The sequence below is a fragment of the Gopherus flavomarginatus genome, chromosome 5, assembly GCF_025201925.1.
Source record: "Gopherus flavomarginatus isolate rGopFla2 chromosome 5, rGopFla2.mat.asm, whole genome shotgun sequence".
In the NCBI taxonomy this organism is placed as follows: Eukaryota; Metazoa; Chordata; order Testudines; family Testudinidae; genus Gopherus; species Gopherus flavomarginatus.
Window position 1 is genome coordinate 66,069,592 of NC_066621.1, and position 22,303 is coordinate 66,091,894.

At 42.5% G+C, this 22,303-nt stretch overlaps 3 protein-coding genes across 3 annotated transcripts in view; 1 reads left to right on the forward strand and 2 right to left on the reverse strand.

Annotated features, from left to right (window-relative positions):
- Positions 1 to 545, reverse strand: part of LOC127052390 (uncharacterized) — a 40,135-nt gene extending 39,590 nt beyond the window's left edge. Inside the window, exon 1 of the mRNA XM_050955988.1 lies at positions 465 to 545. The gene's annotated coding sequence lies outside the window, so the exon portion shown is untranslated. The remainder of the gene's footprint in view (positions 1 to 464) is intronic.
- Positions 546 to 2,687: 2,142 nt separating this feature from the next.
- Positions 2,688 to 5,711, reverse strand: LOC127051983 (uncharacterized). The gene is made up of 2 exons (XM_050955083.1): positions 5,276 to 5,711; positions 2,688 to 4,921 (listed from the first exon to the last, which is right to left on the reverse strand). Exon 2 carries the CDS (start codon positions 4,694 to 4,696, stop codon positions 2,939 to 2,941), a length of 1,758 nt encoding a protein of 585 aa, XP_050811040.1. The 5' UTR covers positions 4,697 to 4,921; positions 5,276 to 5,711; the 3' UTR covers positions 2,688 to 2,938.
- Positions 5,712 to 10,025: 4,314 nt separating this feature from the next.
- The window catches only part of CSTF3 (cleavage stimulation factor subunit 3), a 76,023-nt gene continuing 63,745 nt past the window's right edge, over positions 10,026 to 22,303 (forward strand). Inside the window, exon 1 of the mRNA XM_050955065.1 lies at positions 10,026 to 10,269. Coding sequence (XP_050811022.1) covers positions 10,240 to 10,269 — 30 coding nt within the window. The 5' untranslated portion in view covers positions 10,026 to 10,239. The remainder of the gene's footprint in view (positions 10,270 to 22,303) is intronic.

The following is a 22,303-nucleotide window of genomic DNA, read 5'->3' on the forward strand; positions in this document are numbered from 1 at the left end:
CTACTGTCTTCGGGGTTTCTGTGCATTGGGGAAAGCAGACAGCTGCAGGGGGCATCTACACTGAACACTCTCCCAACATTTTCCACAGGAATTGATCCTGGAAGATATCTTGCTGCTGCGGGTCACCTGGGAAGCACGGGAGGGTCTTCTACAGCAGTGCGGATTCCGCCCTGGCCCCTATGCAGCTTGTCTGTATGCAGCAATGTTCCCACCACCCCTCGCGGCACAGTGGCGCAGACGCGTTAGCCTAACTGGGACAAGGACCACAGTGGCTCTCCCAATAAACTTGCGCAAGCGCATTGCCCATGCTCTGGCTGAAACTTTTGAAGAGATTACCGAGGCTGATTACCGCAACATGACAGACCACATCAATGGCCTATTCCACATCTAGGTATGCATGCATGCAGCCCTAACCCCCCCTCCCCTCCCGAAACATTTCCATCCTGAAAATAAAAGCTGCTTACCGGGAACCTGCTCCTCTGTTTGTCCTCCACCAAGTACTGGCTGCTGTGACTGGCTACCTTCCTCCTGGCTTGAGAAGAGCTCTTGGCTGCATCCCTCCAGGGACTCCGGGGTGTCTCCCTCCGCCCCAGTACTCTCACTCTTGGTTACCTCCTCACCCCGCTCCTCCTCCACCTCCTCTCCTCCCCCCACTCTGAAGTGTCCATTGTGGTCCTCGGAGTGGTGGTGGGGTCACCCCCAAGTATTGCGTCCAGCTCTTTGTAAAAACGGCAGGTCGTGGGGGCAGAGCCGGAGCAGCGGTTTCCCTAGCGGGCTTTGCAATAGGCACTCCGCAGCTCCTTCACTTTAACCCTGCACTGCAGCACGTCCCGGTCATGGCCCCTTTCCAGCATGGCCCTTGATACCTGCCCAAAGGTGTCGTAATTCCTATGGCTGGAGCGCAGCTGGGACTGCACAGCTTCCTCCCCCCAAACACTGACGAGGTCCAGCAACTCGCCATTGCTCCATGCTGGGACTCATTTGCCACGTGGAGCTATGGTCACCTGGAAAGATTCACTGATTGCACTCCACACATGGCTGAGCAAACAGGAAGGGGATTTTTAAAATTCCTGGGGCATTTAAAGGGTGGGTCACCTGAGGCCAGGGCAGTAGAGTTCAAACTAATGAGCAGAGTGGCTGAACAGGCATTCTGGGATACCTCCGAATACCTCTGGAGGCCAATAACAGCACTTTTGGTGGCCACACTGGTGGAGCAGCACTGCATCAGCAGCGCTATAGTCGTTATTCCCCAGGCCGAGGTGGAATACAACCAGCGCTGTAGCCAGGGAGATACAGCGCTGTATGTGCCTTGCAAGTGTGGACAGTGAGTGAATTGCAGCGCTGTAAAGCCACTACCAGGGTTGCAACTCTCCAGTGTAGCCAAGCCCACAGTTATCCACTACACTCAGTTCACATTTAGTAGGTTTTCTTCAAAATTTATGTTTTTAAAACACTATAGCCTAGATTCTGACAATTGGAATATGTCATGAGGGCCACATAGATGAAGTGGGCTGAATGTTTGACAGCAAGAAACTTCTGAATGGCTTGAGATTCAGTTATTTGAACAATTACCTCTTATCCTATACTCTGAGGTGGCAGTTAAATATCAGCTGGGCAACCAATGATTGGGCTACCTCTGAGAGCAGCTGCCTTTGAAATTTGGTCCACTGTGGTCTGCCAGGGTTTGAAATTCACAACCTTCAGGGTGTAATGTAAAGTCCATTTATCTTGTTTAGCATTTGATTGACTGATTCTACTTTAGTTGTTTCTTCAAGCAGCATATAATTTGTATCTTTAATTTTTGTAATTGAAGCACCTAAGGTGCCACAGTAACAGCTGCTATAAATATTGGTACCATACATAAACTCCTTTGTGTTCAACCATTGATGCATAACTCCTGCCATAGTCAGTTATTGAGCAGTGGAGTCCACAGTGAATTACTCAAATAATTCACACCTAGTTGTGTATTTGCCCTTCAGCTTCATGCCTATTACTGAACAAAGCATGAATCACTACAGTGTAGTTCAAATTAGAAATTGTCTTGTTGCTTTAACTATGTGAGCCTTTCAAAAAATTAAGAGAAGCTCTGTGTAACAAGCAAGCTCAGATCTATAAACTGTTTTTCATGTTATTTCCAAACACAATCTATAATTTAAACAACACAGCCTTTGCAAATGCATTTGGGCTGACTCTTGTTAGGTAACAGACTTCACCTCCCACACATAAAATAAAATTCCTTTACAATCACACTTCCATGAAAGCCAATAAACGTAATTGAAAAATAATTCAAAGCTTCAACCAGAACTTGCAACAACCAAAACATCTACAGGCATTTTTCTAAAGGAATTTTATTTCTGTAACTTAGCCCTGGTCTACACTACGAGTTTAGGTCGCATTTTGCAGCATTAGATCAACTTAACTCTGCACCCATCCATACGACGAAGCCATTTTTGTCAACTTAACAGAGTGCTCCATTGTGACCGCTCTGGACAGCACCCTCAACTCAGATGCACTGGCCAGGTAGACAGGAAAAGCTCTGTGAACTTTTGAATTTCATTTCCTGTTTGGCCAGTGTGGCGAGTTGATCAACACAGGTGACCATGCAGAGCTCATCAGCTCATGTTTCAGAGTAGCAGCCGTGTTAGTCTGTATCCTCAAAAAGAACAGGAGTACTTGTGGCATCTTAGAGACTAACAAATTTATTTCAGCATGAGCTTTCGTGAGCTACAGCTCACATCTTCGGATGCATAGAATGGAACACACAGACAGGAGATATTTATACATACAGAGAACATGAAAAGGTGGAAGTATGCATACCAACTGGAAGAGTCTAATCAATTGAGATGAGCTATCATCAGCAGGAGAAAAAAAACTTTTGAAGTGATAATTAAGTTGACCCATAGAAGGTGTGAGGAGAACTTAACATAGGGAAATAGATTCAATTAGTGTAATGACCCAACCATTCCCAGTCTCTGTTTAGGCCTGAGTTAATTGTATCTAATTTGCATATTAACTCGAGTTCAGCAGTCTCTCTTTGGAGTCTGTTTTTGAAGTTTTTTTGTTGCAAAATTGCCACCTTCAAGTCTGTCACTGAGTGGTTAGAGAAGTTGAAGTGTTCTCCCACTGATTTTTGAATGTTATGATTCCTGATGTCAGATTTGTGTCCATTTATTCTTTTGTGTAGTGACTGTCCGGTTTGGCTAATGTACATGGCAGAGGGGCATTGCTGGCACATGATGGCATATATCACATTGGTAGATGTGCAGGTGAACAAACCCCTGATGGCGTGGCTGATATGATTAGGTCCTGTGATGGTGTCACTTGAATAGATATGTGGACAGAGCTGGCATCGGGCTTTGTTGCAAGGATAGGTTCCTGAGTTAGTGTTTATGTTGTATAGTGTGCGGTTGCTGGTGAGTATTTGCTTCAGGTTGGGAGGCTGTCTATAAGCAAGGACTGGCCTGTCTCCCAAGATCTGTGAGAGTGAGGGATCATCTTTAAGGATAGGTTGTAGATCTTTGATGATGCGCTGGAGAGGTTTTAGTTGGGGGCTGTAGGTGATGGCTAGTGGCGTTCTGTTATTTTCTTTGCTGGGCCTGTCCTGTAGTAGGTGGCTTCTGGGTACTCTTCTGGCTCTGTCAATCTGTTTTTTCACTTCAGCAGGTGGGTATTGTAGTTTTAAGAATACTTGATAGAGATCCTGTAGGTGTTTATCTCTATCTGAGGGATTGGAGCAAATACGGTTGTATCTTAGAGCTTGGCTGTAGACAATGGATCGTGTGGTGTGTCCTGGATGGAAGCTGGAGGCATGTAGGTAAGTATAGCGGTCAATGGGTTTCTGGTATAGGGTGGTGTTAATGTGACCATCGCTTATTAGCACAGTAGTGTCTAGGAAATGGACCGCTTGTGTGGATTGGTCTAGGCTGAAGTTGATGGTGGGATGGAAATTGTTAAAATCATGGTGGAATTCCTCGAGGGCTTCTTTTCCATGAGTCCAGATGATGAAGATGTCATCAATGTAGCGCAAGTAGAGTAGGGGCGTTAGGGAACGAGAGCTAAGGAAGCGTTCTAAGTCAGCCACAAAGATGTTGGCATACTGTGGGGCCATGCGGGTACCCATAGCAGGGCCACTGACTTGAAGGTATATATTGTCCCCAAATGTGAAATAGTTGTGGGTGAGGACAAAGTCACAAAGTTCAGCCACTAGGTTAGCCGTGATATTATCGGGGATACTATTCCTGATGGCTTGTAGTCTATCTTTGTGTGGAATGTTGGTGTAGAGGGCTTCCACATCCATAGTGGCCAGGATGGTGTTTTCTGGAAGATCACTGATGGATTGTAGTTTCCTCAGGAAGTCAGTGGTGTCTCGAAGATAGCTGGGAGTGCTGGTAGCATAGGGCCTGAGGAGAGAGTCCACATAGCCAGACAATCCTGCTGTTAAGGTGCCAATGCTTGAGATGATGGGGCGTCCAGGATTTCCAGGTTTATGGATCTTGAGTAGCAAATAGAATACACCTGGTCGGGGTTCTAGACGTGTGTCTGTACAGATCTGTTCCTGTGCTTTCTCAGGGAGTTTTTTGAGCAGATGGTGTAGTTTCTTTTGGTAATCATCAGTGGGATCAGAGGGTAATGGCCTGTAGAATGTGGAGTTAGAGAACTGCCTAGCAGCCTCTTGTTCATATTCCGACCTATTCATGATGATGACAGCACCTCCTTTGTCAGCCTTTTTGATTATGATGGCAGAGTTGTTCTTGAGGCTGTTGATGGCATTGTGTTCAGCATGGCTTAGGTTATGGGGCAAGTGATACTGCTTTTCCACAATTTCAGCCCATGCACGTTGACAGAAGCAATCAGCTCATGGAGTCCCAGAATCACAAAAGAGCTCCAGCATGGACCAAACGGGAGGTACTGGATCTGATCGCTGTATGGGGAGACGAATCCATGCTATTAGAACTCTGTTCTAAAAGACGAAATGCCAAAACATTTGAAAAAATCTCCAAGGTCATGAAAGACAGAGGCTATAACAGGGACCTGCAGCAGTGCCGCGTTAAACTTAAGGAGCTGAGGCAAGACTACCAAAAAACCAGAGAGGCAAACAGCCACTCCGGGTCAGAGCCCCAGACATGCTGCTTCTATGATGAGCTGCATGCCATTCTAGAGGGTGCCCGTACAACTACCCCAGCCCTGTGCATGGCCCCCTCAATGGATTCTCACGCAACAGGGATGAAGATTTTGGGGACAGACCAGAGTTCCTGAAAATGTGAGCATCATGTACCTTTCCCGGCCATCCCACATTGATGATGGTGAAACATCCCTTGTAATCCATCAGTCACAGTGATTGCAGCACCATTGAAAAGTACCCCTTTCAGTTTATGTACTGGCTGTCTTGGTGGTCTGGTCCCAAGATAGGGATATGGGTTCCGTCTATCGCCCCACCACAGTTAGGAAATCCCATTGCAGCAAAGCCATGCATTATTACCTGAACATTTCCCAGAGTCACTACCCTTGATAGCAGCAGCTCAGTGATCACGTTGGCTACTTGGATCACAGCAGCCCCAACAGTAAATTGCCCATTCCAAATTTATTCCCGACTGACTGGTAGCTGTCTGGCATTGCAAAGTTCCAGAGGGCTATTGCCACTCGCTTGTGAACTGTGAGGGCCGCTCTCATCTTGGTATTCTTGTGCTTCAGGGCAGGGGAAAGCAAGTCACAAAGTTCCATGAAAGTGCCCTTACACATGCAAAAGTTTCACAGCCACTGGGAATAATCCCAGACCTGCAACACTATGCGGTTCCCGGGCCCAGAATCGGCGTTCCATGACATGAGCCTGCCCCATTGCCACCAGGATGGCCAAATTGCCGAGGCCCATGCTTTGAGACAAGTCTGTGTCCATGTCCTCATCACTCTCATCACCGTGCTTCCGTCACCTCCTTGCCTGCTTTTGCAGCTTCTGGTGCTGCATACACTACAGGATAATGCACGTGGTGTTTACAGTGCTCATAACTGCCGCAGCGATCTAAGTGGGTTCCATGCTTGCCATGGTATGGCATCTGCGCAGAAAAAAGGCGCGAAATGATTCTCAGCCGTTGCTCTCACTCAGAGAGGGGTGACTGACAACATGGCTTACAGGGTTGGCTTACTGTACTGTTCCCACAGTCTCCGCCAACCATTGGAATTCTGGGCTGCACTCCCAATCCCAGCACCCAGGAGACGTACGGTGACAGTGAGCTGAGTGGGCTCCATGCTTGCCGTGGTATGTCGTCTGCACGGGTAACTCAGGAAAAAAGATGAGAAACGATTTTTTGTCATTGCTTTCGTGGGGGGAGGGGGCTGATGACATGTACCCAGAACCACCCACGACAATGTTTTTTGCCCCATCAGGCATTGGGAGCTCAACCCAGAATTCCAATGGGCAGCGGAGACTGCGGGAACTGTGGGATAGCTACCCACAGTGCAATGCTCCAAAGTTGACGCTAGCCTCGGTACTGTGAATGCACTCCACCGACTTAATGGTCTTAAGTGAGGATACACACAATCGACTATATCAAATCGATTTCTAAATAATTGACTTATATTAAATTGACCTAATTTAGTAGTGTAGACATACCCTTATTAGGTGCTTCTTTTAATTCTCTAATGTTGGGCTGTAAAAGAAATAAGACGATGGGTCATGCCCACAATTAGTGTAAATTGTCCTGGTTCCATTGAACTTTACTGATTTTAATGGAGTGACAGTTTACACCACTAAAGGATCTGCTCTTTTATTTCATACAGGCCTACTTTGTGCCTGGATTGTAATAAGAAGGTAATTCTGTTTTTAAAAGATGGAGTATTATTTATTACCAATAGCAGTCAGTGAACAAAGAAGAAGGGCCCTGAAGAGTTTACAGTCCAAAGACAGGAAAACAAGCAGACAGCAGATAGAGAAAAGGAGAACAACAAATAAAGAGTTATTAGGGCCTTCAAGCTATTAAAAAAATTAATCATAATTAATCCTTCGATTAAAAAAATTAATCATGAGATTAATCACACTGTGGATAGAATTCCATTTAAATATTTTTGGAAGTTTTCTACATTTTAAAATATATTGATTTCAATTACAACACAGAATACAAAGTGTACAGTGCTTACTTTTTATTTATTTTTGATTACAAGTATTTGCCCTGTAAAAAACACAAAAGAAATAGTATTTTTCAATTCACCTAATACAAGTTCTGTAGTGCAATCTCTTAATCATGAAAATCGAACTTACAAATGTATAATTATGTACAAAAAAAACCACATTCAAAAATAAAACAATGTAAAATTTTACAGCCTGCAAATCCACTCAGTCCTACTTCTTGTCCAGCCAATCGCTCAGACAAACAAGTTTGTTTACACTTGCAGGGGATAATGCTGCCTGCTTCTTTTGTACAATGTCACCTTAAAGTGACGTTGTAAAAATTAACACCATTGTAGCTGGTGTTGAAAGATATTTATGTGCTGGATGTGCTAAAGATTCATATGTCCTTTCATGCTTCAACCACAATTCCAGAGGACGTTTCCATACTGATGATGGATTCTGCTTTATAACAGTCCAAAACAGAATGGACCGATGCACGTTCATTTTCATTATCTGAGTCAGATGCCACCAGCAGAAAGTTGATTTTATTTTTTGGTGGTTCGGGTTCAGTAGTTTCCCCATTGGAGTGTTGCTTGTTTAAGACTTTTGAAAGTATGCTCCATACCTCCTCCTTCTTAGATTTTGGAAGGCACTTCAGATTCTTAAACCTTGGTTGGAATACTATAGTTATTTTTAGAAATCTCACATTGGTACCTTCTTTGTGTTTTGTCAAATCTCCCATGAAAGTGTTCTTAAAACAAACAGCATGTGCTGAGTCATCATCCGAGATTGCTATAACATGAAATATATGGCAGAATGTGGGTAAACAGAGCAGGGGATATAAAATTCTCCCCTAAGAAGTTCAGTCACAAATGTAATTAACTTATTTTTTTTAAACGAGTGTCACCAGCATGGAAGCATGTCCTCTGGAATGGTGGCGTGAAGCATGCAGGAGCATACAAATGTTTACCACATAAATACCTTGCAAATTTCAATTTGTATTCTATTGTTTAACAGTATGATTAAAACAGTCATAGGCTGTTCTACCTTGAGTTGGCTAGGATGCTATATACATCGTTTATCCTCAGTCAAGTACCCAGTGGGCACCTCTTCCTCAGACTTCCATGCAGGGCCGGCTCCAGGCACCAGCTTAACAAGCAGGTGCTTGGGGCAGCCACTTCGGAGAGCGGTGGCACGTTCAGGTATTCGGCGGCAATTCAGAGGAGGGTCCCTCTCTCCGGCTTAGAGCGAAGGACCTCCCGCTGAAGGTTCTTAGGCAGTGGTACTGTGATAATGCAAATAAATAATAAATAGTGGATTTGTTCTCAAAGTAGACAGGTTGGTTAATCTACATTTCTTCCTGTTGTGGAGAAGTTTCTGATTATTGTGCAGATAAAATTGAGCAGATTTAGGGTGAGCTGTCTGGTTCTGTGGCTGCAAAGCAGTATAAACGCTGTCTTCTCTGGATGAGTTTGGGCTAATACTCACTAAGTTACTAGAGGTGCTGGGAGCTCTTCATCGTATAACCTGTTCTTTTAAGAGGAGTCCCTTTTGGCTGACGTGGGCCTGCTAGGTGGAAAAACTGATCCACTGCTGGTGGACATTGTTGATGCTTTCCTTATGGAGGGCAGGAGCCAGCTTACCTTAAGTAAGCTGTTGTGCAGAAGAACCCACGAGTCTAACAAGCTAGTTAATTATTGCACAATATCTAAGCTTCTAGAACACCTATACATCCGAGGTCTTCAAACAGAAACTGCACTTCTGGTAGATCTCCTCCTAGTGAGGACGACTGGGTTTCCATACTGATAGATTTAATGCTATCAGTTGTTTTTGATATTATTGACTGTGAGGAGTTACTGATTCACCTGCAGATTGTGGCAGAAATTGACAGGGCTGCTCTTGGTGGCCACATTCCTTTTTCGCTGAGCATTTACAGAAAGTGATGTTGGGCAATTGCTTTCATTCTTAAGAGTGTTGTCATGTGTAAGCTCCAGAGGCTTCCATCTTGTCTCCCCTCTTACTGACAATGAATACAAGTATGTTGAGAGGATTAAAGAGGAGACACAGGTTGATGACATCTAGCTTTGTATCTCACCAGATCCTGCCACTGCAGTTAGACGCCTGGAACCGTGACCGGGGCCTGGATGAGATGCAAGTGACTGAAGCTCACTCAATATAAAATGTAGGTGATGTCGGTGCATTGGGGAATTCAATTAGTCGACAGTGGGTAGGATGACCAGACAGCAAATGTAAAAAATTGAGACAGGGGTGGGGGGTAATAGGAGCCTATATAAGAAAAAGACCCAAAAATCTGGACTGTCCCTATAAAATCAGGACATCTGGTCACCCTAACAGTGGGAGAGGTGGGAGATGACTGATGGTGTTTCTACCACTTGTCAGAGGTCCTCAGCCAGAGGTGCTGCTGGCTCTCCAGCTAGTGTGAAACAATCAGAGGGCAGCAGGGCCTCAAAGAGGCTTTCTCTCATCTCCCTCTGGTTAGGGAGCTAGAGCCACTTCTTGTAGGTGTGGCCCTGGTTCTCTGACCCGCACCACAGTCACGCCATTAGTTTGGCACAACGCGCTTTGAAGGGGCTGCCCTTCACCAGCAGTTAGCGCGGGGAAGCTGAGGCTGACATCACAATGCACGGGGGCACCACTACCAGGTCGGGAGAGTGCCAGCTGCTCCCTTCAGCCCGCCCAAGGCAGCTTCCTTTTGCTCGTTCCATAGACCAGACCCACCTACCGTACACACATCAATCACTTCCGCCTCGCTGCGGCGTGCTGAGGTCAGAGGGTGCGCGTGACATGCTGTTCTCTCCGTCTCCTCCTTTTCCGCTAGTCTCCGCCCAGCGTGGCGCTCCTACAGTTTCGTCGCTCTCTGCAGTCCTCGCGCGTACACTCTGCTCCCTCGGGCTCCCAGCAGCCCCCGCGCGGTGCCGCTCCTCCCCCCCGCCCCTCGTGAAAGCCGATCGGGGGCGGCCGGGCGGCCATTTTGTTCTCTGGACCCTGGGTCGCTGGAATTGGCGGCGGCGGCCGTGTGGCTGGCGGGACCCTGGGAGCCGCCGCAGCGCTGGCCGCTTTTTAAAGGGTTTTAATCTGTGTTAGGGGGCCGCTGCGTGGCCCTGTTTTAACCCGCCATGTCCGCAGAGGGAGCCGCTGGCGACCAGGTGAGCGAGAGCTCCGAGGCCGCTCCCCTAGGGACAGCGGCCTGGGGTGGGCAGCGCGGTACGGGGCGGCGGCGAAGGGGGTACCCGCGCCCGCGTAGGCCTTGGATGAGCGGCTTGGCTGAGCCTTCTTTCGGGGTGGGGGCAGTCGAGCCGCAGGGCTCCGCTGGGCGTGTGCACGGGAGCAGCGGGGAGGTGGGTGGGAGGCGCGGAGCACAGGCTAGGAACACAGGCTCCCCCCCCCCCCCCCTTTAGACTTAGGGCTCCCTCGGCCAACTGCAGAGCCTTACCATAGGATGGTGGCACAATCAAAAAATGGGCCCGTTCTCGCCTTCCCCCAACACACATTGCACGAAATCTCAGACTTCCATATTTAACCAGCTACAGCATGCGCCACGGTGGGTGCTGGCTTTTTAGATTAGTTAAACCGAAGACATTTTTAAAAATTCGCTTTCCCTGTCCATGTTGGCAAGCACGTTTTCTTTCGAGTCAACTTGGACAATAGGAAGTGTAATCGGTTTCAGTTTCTGGATGCCTTTCACTACTAGTACTATCTCGGTTTCAGACTTCAGAGGATAGTTGAAACCCAATTAAGCTGTTTATATACAAATATTTTATTCGCCTTTGTAAAATAAATTTAAGCTTTGAGCTTATACTAAGAGATTGTGTCCCTTTAAACAAACTCTTCTGAAATTTAGAAAAATCACTAGAGTAATGTACTTTAAAATGTTTTTAATCAACACATTTAACAATGAAAATATTAAAACGTACTTGTTCAACAGAGGTGGTTGTTTTCCCCCGGAACAGATTTGTAATGGAGGGAATCTCTTCCCAGTTACTTTTTCTGTGGCAAATACCTCATTTTAATTACTTTTACATCAACTTCATTGTGTGTTTAATATGTTGTTGTGGGAAAATAACTTTCCATTAACTTGTTTTTGTTTATTTTATAGGCAGATACAATCTGGTGTTGTACATCACCCCCCTTAGAACTGGTGTTACTATGAAATGCTTTCTTTCTTTCTGTCTTTCTTTCTTTCTACTTTTGGATATTGAAGAGTCTGCTCTGCCACTCAGAGCTATATTTTAAGTCCATTCTCACTTTGTGGGAAAACCCAAAGTTTCTGAAGCAGGGAGGAATGATGGAAACAAGCTCAGAGGAGATGGAGACCACATATATACAGTGCTTACACAAGTTGATGGTTCTGCTCTTCCCTTCTTAGTGAACTTATTTTTTAATGGAGGTGTGAGTTAAGAGAAGTTTCCCTGTAAGCACTGTCACCCCCACTTCTTGCCCTAGGCTTTAGTAGTGGGGGAAGTGAGTGTCTAGGTTCTAGGGAGACACTTCAAAGGAACACCGGTTCTTGGGGGGGGAAATGGGAATCTCATTATTTTAACATAAAGCTCTCAAATCTTGTCTGCCTGAAAAGTAAAAGAAATTAAAACAAGCTAAATGAAAATATATAGCAAAACTCAACTAATAAATATTCAAAATTCAGTGCTTTTCCCATTGAAACCAATATGGAATATTTCTTAATCACAGTTACTCTGTTTACTTCTTGGCAGCCGTCTTCCTTGTAAAGTTCACTGCAACAGGAATTCTGATGCTCCTATACTTATCTAATTTTGATGTAAAATTGTGGTAATCAAAAAAGCTAACAATGCTGGGAATCATTAAGAAAGGAGCAAAGAGTTTCTTTGGCACCTTATAGACTAACAAACAAATTGGAGCATGAGTTTTCATGGATGAATACCCACTTCGTCGGATGCATGCCACAGTTTCTTACTGATCCCATGATCCTTTAACTATATCCATGCTGGTGAACTCCCACCCAGTTTACTTCAGTGGGGCTCTGTGCAGACACAGGGTTTTGACCATGTGGGTCTAATCTGAGGATCAGGACACAGCTGCTTCAAGGTACTGGGTAAAATTTCCAGTAATCCAAGTGACTGAGATGTCTACACCTAAAGTATTTGTAACAGAATGAAGTTTAGAAATGCTTAAGGATAGCACACTAACTGGGTACTACTATTTTGAGTTGCTAAAAATATGTGACTGGGCAGTTGGTAAAGAATTTTACCAGGATGCAAGTGTAATTGATTTCAATTTTGTTCCCTAGATCAATGTAAAATGTCTGAGATTTCCATTTCAATGATAACAGAATACACTTGAATATTAAAAGGTTTTCAAGGTAAAAATGAAACCACAGAGAATAACATGATTAAATAAATCCTCCAACTCACTCCCCTCCTCCATTACACTGAAACTACTTTTACCAAGGTATTTCACAACCTCTTTCTGGCCAGATCTCAAGGTCTCTTTTTTTCATTCACATTCTCCTTGACCTCTTTGGTTCTGCTGATACAGTTACATGTCCTTTTTGAACTCCCATGGCTTCAGCAATACTGTCCTTGCCTTGTTTTCCCAGGTCTTTTATTTCTACCGTGGCTGTTAGGATGCTACCCCCTATCTTGCTCCTGGATTTCCCACTGCTAACTTAAACTTAGTAGACTCAATATCCTCTGCTGCACCCAGTCACCACTGAGCGCAACAAAGGACGTGTGACAGCCCTGTAATCAGAGAGTTATCTAGGTCCCAGGTTGCCTCCCTCCAGGATGCCACTTCAAGATAGTTTAGAGCAGTTTAAGTACTGCTTTAAGCTATGCCCTAGCTTTAGATGCCTCTGAAGGCCAATACCAGCTAGGGATTTCTAGAGTGCATGCAGGTCTGCCTCTGCTTGTTCCCCTATACAGATGGCTGCGCAGGAGATGGTACAGCTGACCACACAGCTGGAATCCCCATCTATCCGCCCAAGTCCATATACAACTGGGAGGGTCCGTAATGGGTTCAAGGACTACCAGAGAACTCCTTACTTTTCCCCCACAAAGCTCATCCTAATCTGTCCATTCTTTTGTTAACCTCTGGGTCACTCAGGCTACTCAGCTTGAGGTCATCTCTGAATTCTTCGTACAAGTTGCCCCACACATCCAGCCTCTTGTCTCAATCTTGTTGCTTTTTTCTCCACATCCCTCAGATCTGAACCTTTCTCTTTATCCAGACATTAGAAACTCTCATCGAGATACTCAATGTCTCCTGTTTTGATTACTGCAACTCTAATCTGCATGACGTATTATCTTCCTCCATTTCATACGAAATACAGTGTATCCAAGGTCATATTTGCCTGAAAACTTGATCATTTACCCATATTGTTCTCTCCTTGATCTTTGCATTAACTCCCCATTTCCCCCTCACTCTTTGTGACCTTCAAACCACAGCATATCTGCCTTTCTGTGCTTGTCATCTTTTGCTTCTATTCTTGCCTCTTATCTGCTTTATCAATAGTGCTAGCCTCGGAACATCCATTTGTCCATTTTTTCCCACAAATATCTCTTCCTTTCACACTGCTTTTACATAAGCAACACTAATCTAATTGCTAATCTAATCTGTAAAGCCACTACCCAAGGGTGGATTATTTTGATAATGATTTAAATCACCAAGCTGGAAACATTGATTTAAATATTTGATTTTAGTCTTTTTATATTTGTACTTTTCAGTTCTTTTCCTAAAGAGAGGTTGATTCTCATTGGTTGGTAACCATCAAAACATGTTTTGCAACAAACTATGGCCTTTACATATACTTGGTGCTTTATACCTCAGGTTAGCATATACTGTGTCTGTACACATTTAAGCAGTTATGTTGCATAAATATATTTATTCTGTTGCTTAATTCGTTTCCTTTTTTTGTTTTTAGAAAATAGTGACTAACACATTGATTTTTATTTTTTTATTTTGCCTGTGGTGTTTCAGACTATTTGGATGGAAATTGGAATTCAATTTAAAAATGCACAAAAAAAGCATTTTAAAATTTTTTAGTTAAATAAAACGTCCTTAAGTGCTAGAGATGCGTAAGAAGAAAGTGTATCAAAATGTGTTGCATTTAAAACTAATTACTTAAACAGGAAGTATCATTAGTAATTAGTTGAGTTGATTGTTTCTGGTTACCAAGATTTCAGAAGTAGTAGATCACGTCCTCTTTAGTCATAGATATGAAGAGGAAAAGAAGTTTTTCTGTTTTTAATTCTCACTCTTTCTTTATTTTTAACTGAACTAGATGAAGAAAATATGCCCCTTTCATCATCGTAAGAGGCAGCTACTGTCAAAAACTGATTTAGCACTTCAACAAAATCTGGTTCCAGGTGCTTAGCCACGCACTCCCTCTTGTTCAGTGGTCTGACTTCACTTAAAACTTTGGCAGCAAATATGTATGGGTTGAATATTTATTGAATTTAAATGATTTTAGTAGGTTATTGTAAGTTTAGGCCTTAGGATAGAACATAAGAGTTCTGAGTCAGACCAAAGGTCCTTCTAGCTCAGTATCCTGTCTTCTGACAGTGGCCAATGCCAGGTGCCCCAGAGGGAATGAACAGAAGAGGTAATCAACAAGTGATCCATCCCTTGTCGCCCATTCCCAGCTTCTGGCAAACAGAGGCTAGAGACATTATCCCTGCCCATCCTGGCTAATAGCCATTGATGGACCTAGCCTCCATAAACTTATTTAGTTTTTTTTTTTTTAAACGCTGTTATAGTGTTGGCATTCACAATATCCTCTGGCAAGGAGTTCCACAGGTTGACTGTGTTGTGTGGAAAAAATACTTCCTTGAGTTTGTTTTGAGTGTGCTGCCTATCCATTTCATTTGGTGACTCCTAGTTTGTGTGTTATGAAAAGGAGTAAATACTTCCTCATTTACTCTCTCCACACCAGTCATGATTTTATAGACCTCTATCAGATCCCTCCTTAGTTGCCTCTTTCCAAAGATGAAAAGTCCGAATCTTATTAATCTCTCCTCATATGGAAGGTGTTCTATACCCCTAATAATTTTCCAATTCCAGTATATCTTTTTTGAGATGCGTTGACCACATCTGCATGCAGTATTCAAGATATGGGCATACAATGTGTTTATATAGACAATATATATTTTGTCTTATTATCTATCCCTTAATGATTCACAACATTCTGTTCGCTTTTTTGACTACTGCTGCACATTGAGTAGATGTTTTCAGAAAACTATCCACAATGACTCCAAAACCTCTTGAATGGCAATAGCTAATTTAGACACCATCATTTTATATGTATAGTTGAGATTATGGTGTTCAATGTGTATCACTTTGCATTTATCAACATTGAATTTCATCTGCCATTTTGTTGCCCTGTCGTCCAGTTTTGTGAGATCCTTTAGTAGTTCTTCGCAGTCTGCTTGGGACTTAACTATTTTGAGAAGTTTTGTATCATCTGCAAATTTTGCCACCTCACTGTTTTACCTCTTTTTCCAGTTATGAATATATTGAATAGGACTGGTCTCGTACAGACTCCTGGGGGACATCACTATTTACCTCTCTCCATTCTGAAAACTGACCATTTATTCCTACCTGTTGTTTCCTATCTTTTAACCAGTTATCAGTCCATGAGAGGACCTTCCCTCTTATCCCGTGACAGCTTACTTTGCTTTAGAGCCTTTGGTGAGGGACCTTGTCAAAGGGTTTCTGAAAATCTAAATACGTTATATCCACTGTATCCCCCTTGTCCGCATGCTTGCTGATCCCCCCCCGCTCCCAAGTATTCTAGTAGATTGGTGAGGCATGATTTCCCTTTACAAAAAACATGTTGACTTTCCCCCAACAAATTACGTTCTTCTATGTGTCTGACAATTTTGTTCTTTATTATAGTTTCAACCAGTTTGCCTGGTGCAGTTCAGACCCTGTTTACGTGTGACCTGTTTACACACGAATCCGCTTAACACACAGTAGCACCATGCCTCTCAATGCTACCTATTTAACATGCGAGACTCGTTAACACGCGGTACAGGAACTTGCTGTGTAGTGCTACAGATTTGCTCACTAACTCACTGACAGAAATTGACAGCAAGTGCTGAGCAGAAATGTGTTGTACGTCTTTACTGATATTGATAAAGATGTATGACGCACACTTAGTCATTGTCATGCTAGAGATATATAATATATACAGTAGTACTGTAGTTATATAGTAATATATATACTACTTTAGAAAATTTTAACTATAGGCCTAATATAATGGCAGAAGGCAAGCATCAGCGTTCCTACACTGTGTAGAAGAAAATCTAGCTGCAATAGATCGAGTAAATAGTGGAGAAACCCAGACCAAATTTTCAAAAGATATTAGAAGTGCCAAATCTACTTTACGAGGATGGTTAAAAAACAAATCTAAACTGAATGTCTTTGTACAAAATATTGATTCTGCTGTGGGGCTTAAGTGAAAATGTGTGCGCTATTCAGCAAAACACACAATAGACAAAGCCATGCGCACATGTTTTGCTCAGGAAAGGCTGAAAGGAATGCTGCTAAGTGGGCCAATTCTTCAAGCCCAAGTGATGAAATTTAGAAATTAAACAAAGGATGAATCATTCCAAGCCAGCTAGGGTTTTATAAGTCGTTTTAAAAAGGGTCATGGCATAGCGCAGGTATCAATTTCTGGAGAAAGCCGATGGATGAATTGGCCGCGAATGCTTTTCCCTCTGAGTTAAAATCTATTTTACATAATGAAGACTACCACGAAGAACAACTTTTTAATTACGGTGAAACTGCTATCTGATAAGTTTTTAGCCTTTAATTACAAGACACAGAAAACAGCTGGATTTAAAAAGAGAAAAGATCGTGTGACTCTTGTTTGTAGTAATAAGAGAGGCAGGCATACGTTTACTTCTCTTCTTGTTAGCCACTTGCTTTGATTACCTCAGTAGAGCCAAACTGCCAGTAATATACGCTAACAGCAGAAATGCTTGGATGACGAGACACATTTTCGACAACTGGTTCCACGACAGCTTTGTTCCAGCTGTTCGTAAGCATCTGCGATAAAAGAAACTCAAAGCCAAAGCACTTTTGCTACTTGACAATTGTCCAGCCCATCCTCCAGCTGAATCACTGGTATTGAGCGATGGAAAAATTCGAATGCTGTACCTACCATTCAGCACAACATCAAAAATTCAACCTTTTAGACCAGGGCATTATTCAGAATTTTAAAAACAGTTATCGGCAGGAGCCGATTTCAGCGATCGAGTCATGCACATTTCCGAATTCCTGAAACAGTTAAACATGAAGGAAATTATTTATTTAGTTAAAAAAGCTTGGGATGGAGTAAAACAAAAGTCCATTGAAAACTGCTGGATGAAGTCTCTCGTTGATGCCTGTTCTGTCAAAGACAGCTCAGACTCAGAAAACTCAGCAATGGCGCTAATTCAGAGCCAGACTTTGAAGGATTTTTGGAAAAAGACGTCCTACAAACAAGCAGGGCGATGAGGATAAAGGCTTCTCTTTCAAATGATAAAAGATTTTAGTTTGGATACGTTGCTGGAAATCATTACCAGGGGGCTTGAGATGAATGAAGACTGCCCGAATTTAGAATTTCTGTCTGATGAAGAAATATTAACGGGCTGCGACGCTACATCAGACTGGCAAAGTGATGGCGAGAATTCTAATAACGCAGGCTTAAATGACAATGATGACGACGATGAGGGTGTCATTGAAAAGGTCAAAATTTCACTCGCAGAAGCCCCTACTGCTGTAGAAACTGTTGTAAGTTTTATGGAAGAGCAAAAATATGGAAAATATTGAAATCATTAATCTGCAGTGAATGGCAGACTTCATAAAAAGGGAAAAATGCAAGTATAAAAGAGCAGAAAATAACAGCGTTTTTTTCTAAGTGAATCATGGACACTTTTTTCAGCATGGCCCTCTTAACCTGTGGTCTGTTAACACGCGGTCATGACATCTTGACTCCTGACATATGTGCGTAAATGGGTATGTACTGTACTTAAGTCAGGCTTACCGGCCTGTAATTGTCGGAATCACTTCTAGCGCCCCTTTTTAAAATTGGTGTCACATTAGCTATTCTCCAGTCATTTGGTACAGAAGCTGATTGAAATGATAGGTTACAAACTACAGTTAGCAGTTATGCAGTTTCACATCTGAGTTCCTTCAGAACTCTTGGGTGAATACCATCTGGTCCTGATGACTTATTACTGTTGAGTTTATCAGTGTGTTCCAAAATCTCCTCTAACAACACCTCAATCTGGGACAGTTCCTTAGATTTGTCACCTAAAAACAATGGTTCAGGTTTCGGAATCTCTCTCAGATCCTCAGCCATGAAGACCAATGCAGATAATTTATTTAGTTTCTCTTCGATGGCCTTATCATCCTTGAATGCTCCTTTAGCATCTTGATCATCCAGTGGCCCCACTGGTTGTTTAGCAGGCTTCCTGCTTCTGATGTACTTAACATTTTTTTTGCTGTTACTTTGAGTCTTTATCTAGTTTGTTCTTAAAATTCTTTTTTGGCCTTCCTAATTATTTTGACGCTTCACTTGCCAGAGTTTATGCTCCTTTCTGTTTTCCTCTTTAAGATTTAATTTCAACTTTTTAAAGGATGCCTTTTTGAGTCTCAATGCTTCTTCTACTTTGTTTAGCCACGGTGGCACTTTTTTTTTGTTCTCTTACTATGTTTTTTAATTTGGAATCAACATTTAAGTTGAGCCACTATTATGGTTTCTTTAAAAAGTTTCCATGCATCTTGCAGATATTTTCACTTTTTGGCACTGTACGTTTTAATTTCTCTTAACTAACTTCCTCATTTTTGTTGTCAATTTCAAATACATTTCTTTTTTTAAAAATAAACCTATTTAACTTAAATAAATGATTTTTATCTACCCTGTTCTGCTTTCACTTCATTCATTTGCCTCGAGACCCTCTTCTGCTAAAAAAAAAATAAATTAAAAAAATAAATTAATGGAGTTATCCTATCTCCTAGAACTGGAAGGGACCTTGAACGGTCATTGAGTCCAGCCCCCTGCCTCCAGTAGCAGGACCAATTACTGTTTTTTGCCCCAGATCCCTAGGTGGCCCCCTCAAGGATTGAACTCGCAATCCTGGGTTTAGCAGGCCAATGCTCAAACCACTGAGCTTATCCCTCCCCCCTGTGACACCTAAAAGCAATTGGCTTACTAATGATGGCTAAATTCATGGGCAGTTGGGTATATCTGATATTATGGAAGTTTTTTTTTTTTTTTTTTAAATTTAAACATTACCAAGTTGTACAGTAGTTAGCCTACATAACTGATTCCTATTGTGTGATTCTTACTACTGTTACACTCCTCCTACCTCCTTCATCCTTTTGTTTCACAGTTTTAATTGTTTTTGTGAACTCTTTGGGGAGAGATTTTCTTCCTGTGTATTTGTACAGCCTAGCCCATTGGAGCCCAAAGAGGAAGAATTGCCTTAGAGTTAAGAAACTGATTGACTTGAGGATCTGGGTTCTGTTCCTAGCTCAGCCACAAACTAACTATGTGAGCCTGGGCAAGTAATTTGTTCTCTTCATGGTTACTTCCCCATTTTGAGAATGAATGTGAGATGCTCTGATACAATGGCATTGAGAACCGTAGAAAAGCTTAAGAAATCATGACTCTGACCTTTCAGCTCCACTGAACAGCAGAGAGGTTTTTCTGCCTTTTTTTGTTGAAGAATTAGATCCCTTTCAAATATACAGTCAGGGTTATATATTAGCTGATTTATTTTGGATACAAAAGTCAGTGGACAGCCCTAGTAAATGCACTACAGCAGGGATTAATCTACTTCTTTATATGGTCTCTTCCATTTCCAGATTCTATATGCAGTGTTAAATAAAATCTTATTTTGCATAAGTGCAATTTTAAAAATGTGTGGTAGCAGTTAAATTACAGAAAGCTGTCTAGTCTTGAGTGATATAGCATGGGAAGTGAAATTTCAACTTTGCAGTGTTAAAAGTGATCAGAAGGCAGAGCAGGTAGAAGTGTAGAGGTATTTGGAAGGTAAACACCAGAGGGGAAAATATTTAGGATGGCACAAAGGGCGTGTTAACACTTTATATATAAAGTGGGGATCTTGGTTACAGTATGACTAAAACTGTGGATTATTGAAGTTTTTGACCTGGTTATGCAGACAGTTATTTCCAGTCCCCATGTAACTGTTTGTAATCAATTCCCTGGTTTGGTTGCATTTATCAATAAGCCCTTGGCGTACTGGGAAGAAATTAAGGAGAAAAAGTGGTCCAAAAGCTGAGATCTGTGGAATAGCCTCAAAAGCGGGGTGTGGGGGATGAGGTGTAAGCCTCATTTGCTTCTTTACAATTAAGTTTCTTCAAGCTTTCAAAAAATGTGGACTCCAACCTCTAACTGTACAAGTATGTTTGGAGTAGATGGTCAGCTTAACTGCATTGCTCATGTGTGCGTATTTTTCACATCCCTGAGCGACATAGCTGGGCTGACAACTTTTTGAGTGTAGACTACATAGACTTTTAAGGTCAGAAGGGACCATTATGATCATGTAGTCTGACCTCCTGCACAACTCAGGCCACAGAATCTCACCTACCCAGTCCTGTAACAAACTCCTAACCTATGTCTGAGTTACTGAAGTCCTTAAATCATGATTTGAAGACCTCAAGGTGCAGAGAATCCTCTAGCAAGTGACCTGTGCCCCACGCTGCAGAGGAAGGCGAAAAACCTCCAGGGCCTCTGCCAGTCTTCCCTGAAGGAAAATTCCTTCCTGACTCCAAATATGGCAATTAGTTAAACCCTGAGCATGTGGGCAAGACTCACCAGCCAGCACCCAGGAAAGAATTCTCTGTAGTAACTCAGATCCCACCTCATCTCACATCCCATCACAGACCATTGGGCATATTTACCTGCTAATAATCAAAGATCAATTAGTTGCCAAAATTAGGCTATCCCATCATACCATCCCCTCCATAAACTTATCAAGCTTAGTCTTAAAGCCAGACCTAACCTTATTCACAGTAGTTACTTAAGTGGTTTTTAAAAAAGCTGATGTCCATGTGAAACCAGTTTAAGCATATTTAAACCACATGAACAGGAGGAGGTTTTAAACTGCCTGCCAAACAGCTTTGAGTAAATGCAAATTGATCTTAAATGTTGAATGAATTGTTTGAGTTTTGATATTGTTAGGCACTTTGAAGTTTGCTATGTCATTGAATCAGGAAGTTGAGTCAAACTGTTGAGTGTGCTCTTGATGGCAATGGAGAAATGGATATGAATGAATTTTTCCTTGAAATTACTTGCCAAAGTAAAGTTTAGCCCTGAAATATGTCTTGTTTTGCCCCATGTGAACCAGAGTCAGAGGAGCACTTGACCCCTGTTTTGGGGTGAACTCAATTTTGAATTAACGTTAGATCATCTTCTGAAAGGGTCCTCATGAACTTCAGATTGAGTCATCTGAAAACTAAAATTAGTTTTAGGTACAACTGTTTCTATCAGTGTGTTTGACTTTGTGGGATTTTCCTATTTTTTTTCTTTTAAAAATTCACCTTCACACAAATAAAAGGAGAAACTGATTAATTTAAGCTCTTACTGCAAGCAGTTAAGTTTATGGTTAACTTTTCACACTGCAGTAATTCCATTGCTTATGTGGAATTACTTTTGTGTAAAGTTAAATATGTGTAACTGATTGTAACATAGGGGCTTCATTGACTATGCAGGAGAAAATGACTGTACACAAGTGCTGCCAAACACACGAAGTTAAACTAAAAATATTTTTCAGGGATCTAGTGATCTTTACATTGAAGTTTCTTTAATCACCTTTACCTAATGATATAAAAATACAATGGATCTATGACCATTTGGACCTCTTTACTTGCACCGAAACTGGTATAATGAAGAGGAACAAATCAATTAATAGACTTAAGTTTTGCAGAATTAGTGTATGGGCTTTAATTTGCCTCTAACCTTACTCACTGAAATGGGCTGCTCTTACCCAAGAATGCCTTTCCCAGGAACTGCTTACTCAGCTTGCCTGTCAGGGTAGGTGGTGGTGGTGTCTTACTTCAGATTTTTAGATCAAACAGCATCAAACTGAGCTCTGGCAGAATCCATGCACTGGTAATGGGGAAGTCTTCTCTGCTTGAGGGAAGGATTCTTTTTGCACCACTAGTGCTTCCAGTTTCCACTCTGCCACAGTATCA

What these genes read in the sequence shown, in the direction of transcription:
- LOC127051983 (XM_050955083.1), bottom strand. Translation starts at nt 4,696, where the DNA reads ATGAATAGGTCGGAATATGAACAAGAGGCTGCTAGGCAGTTCTCTAAC.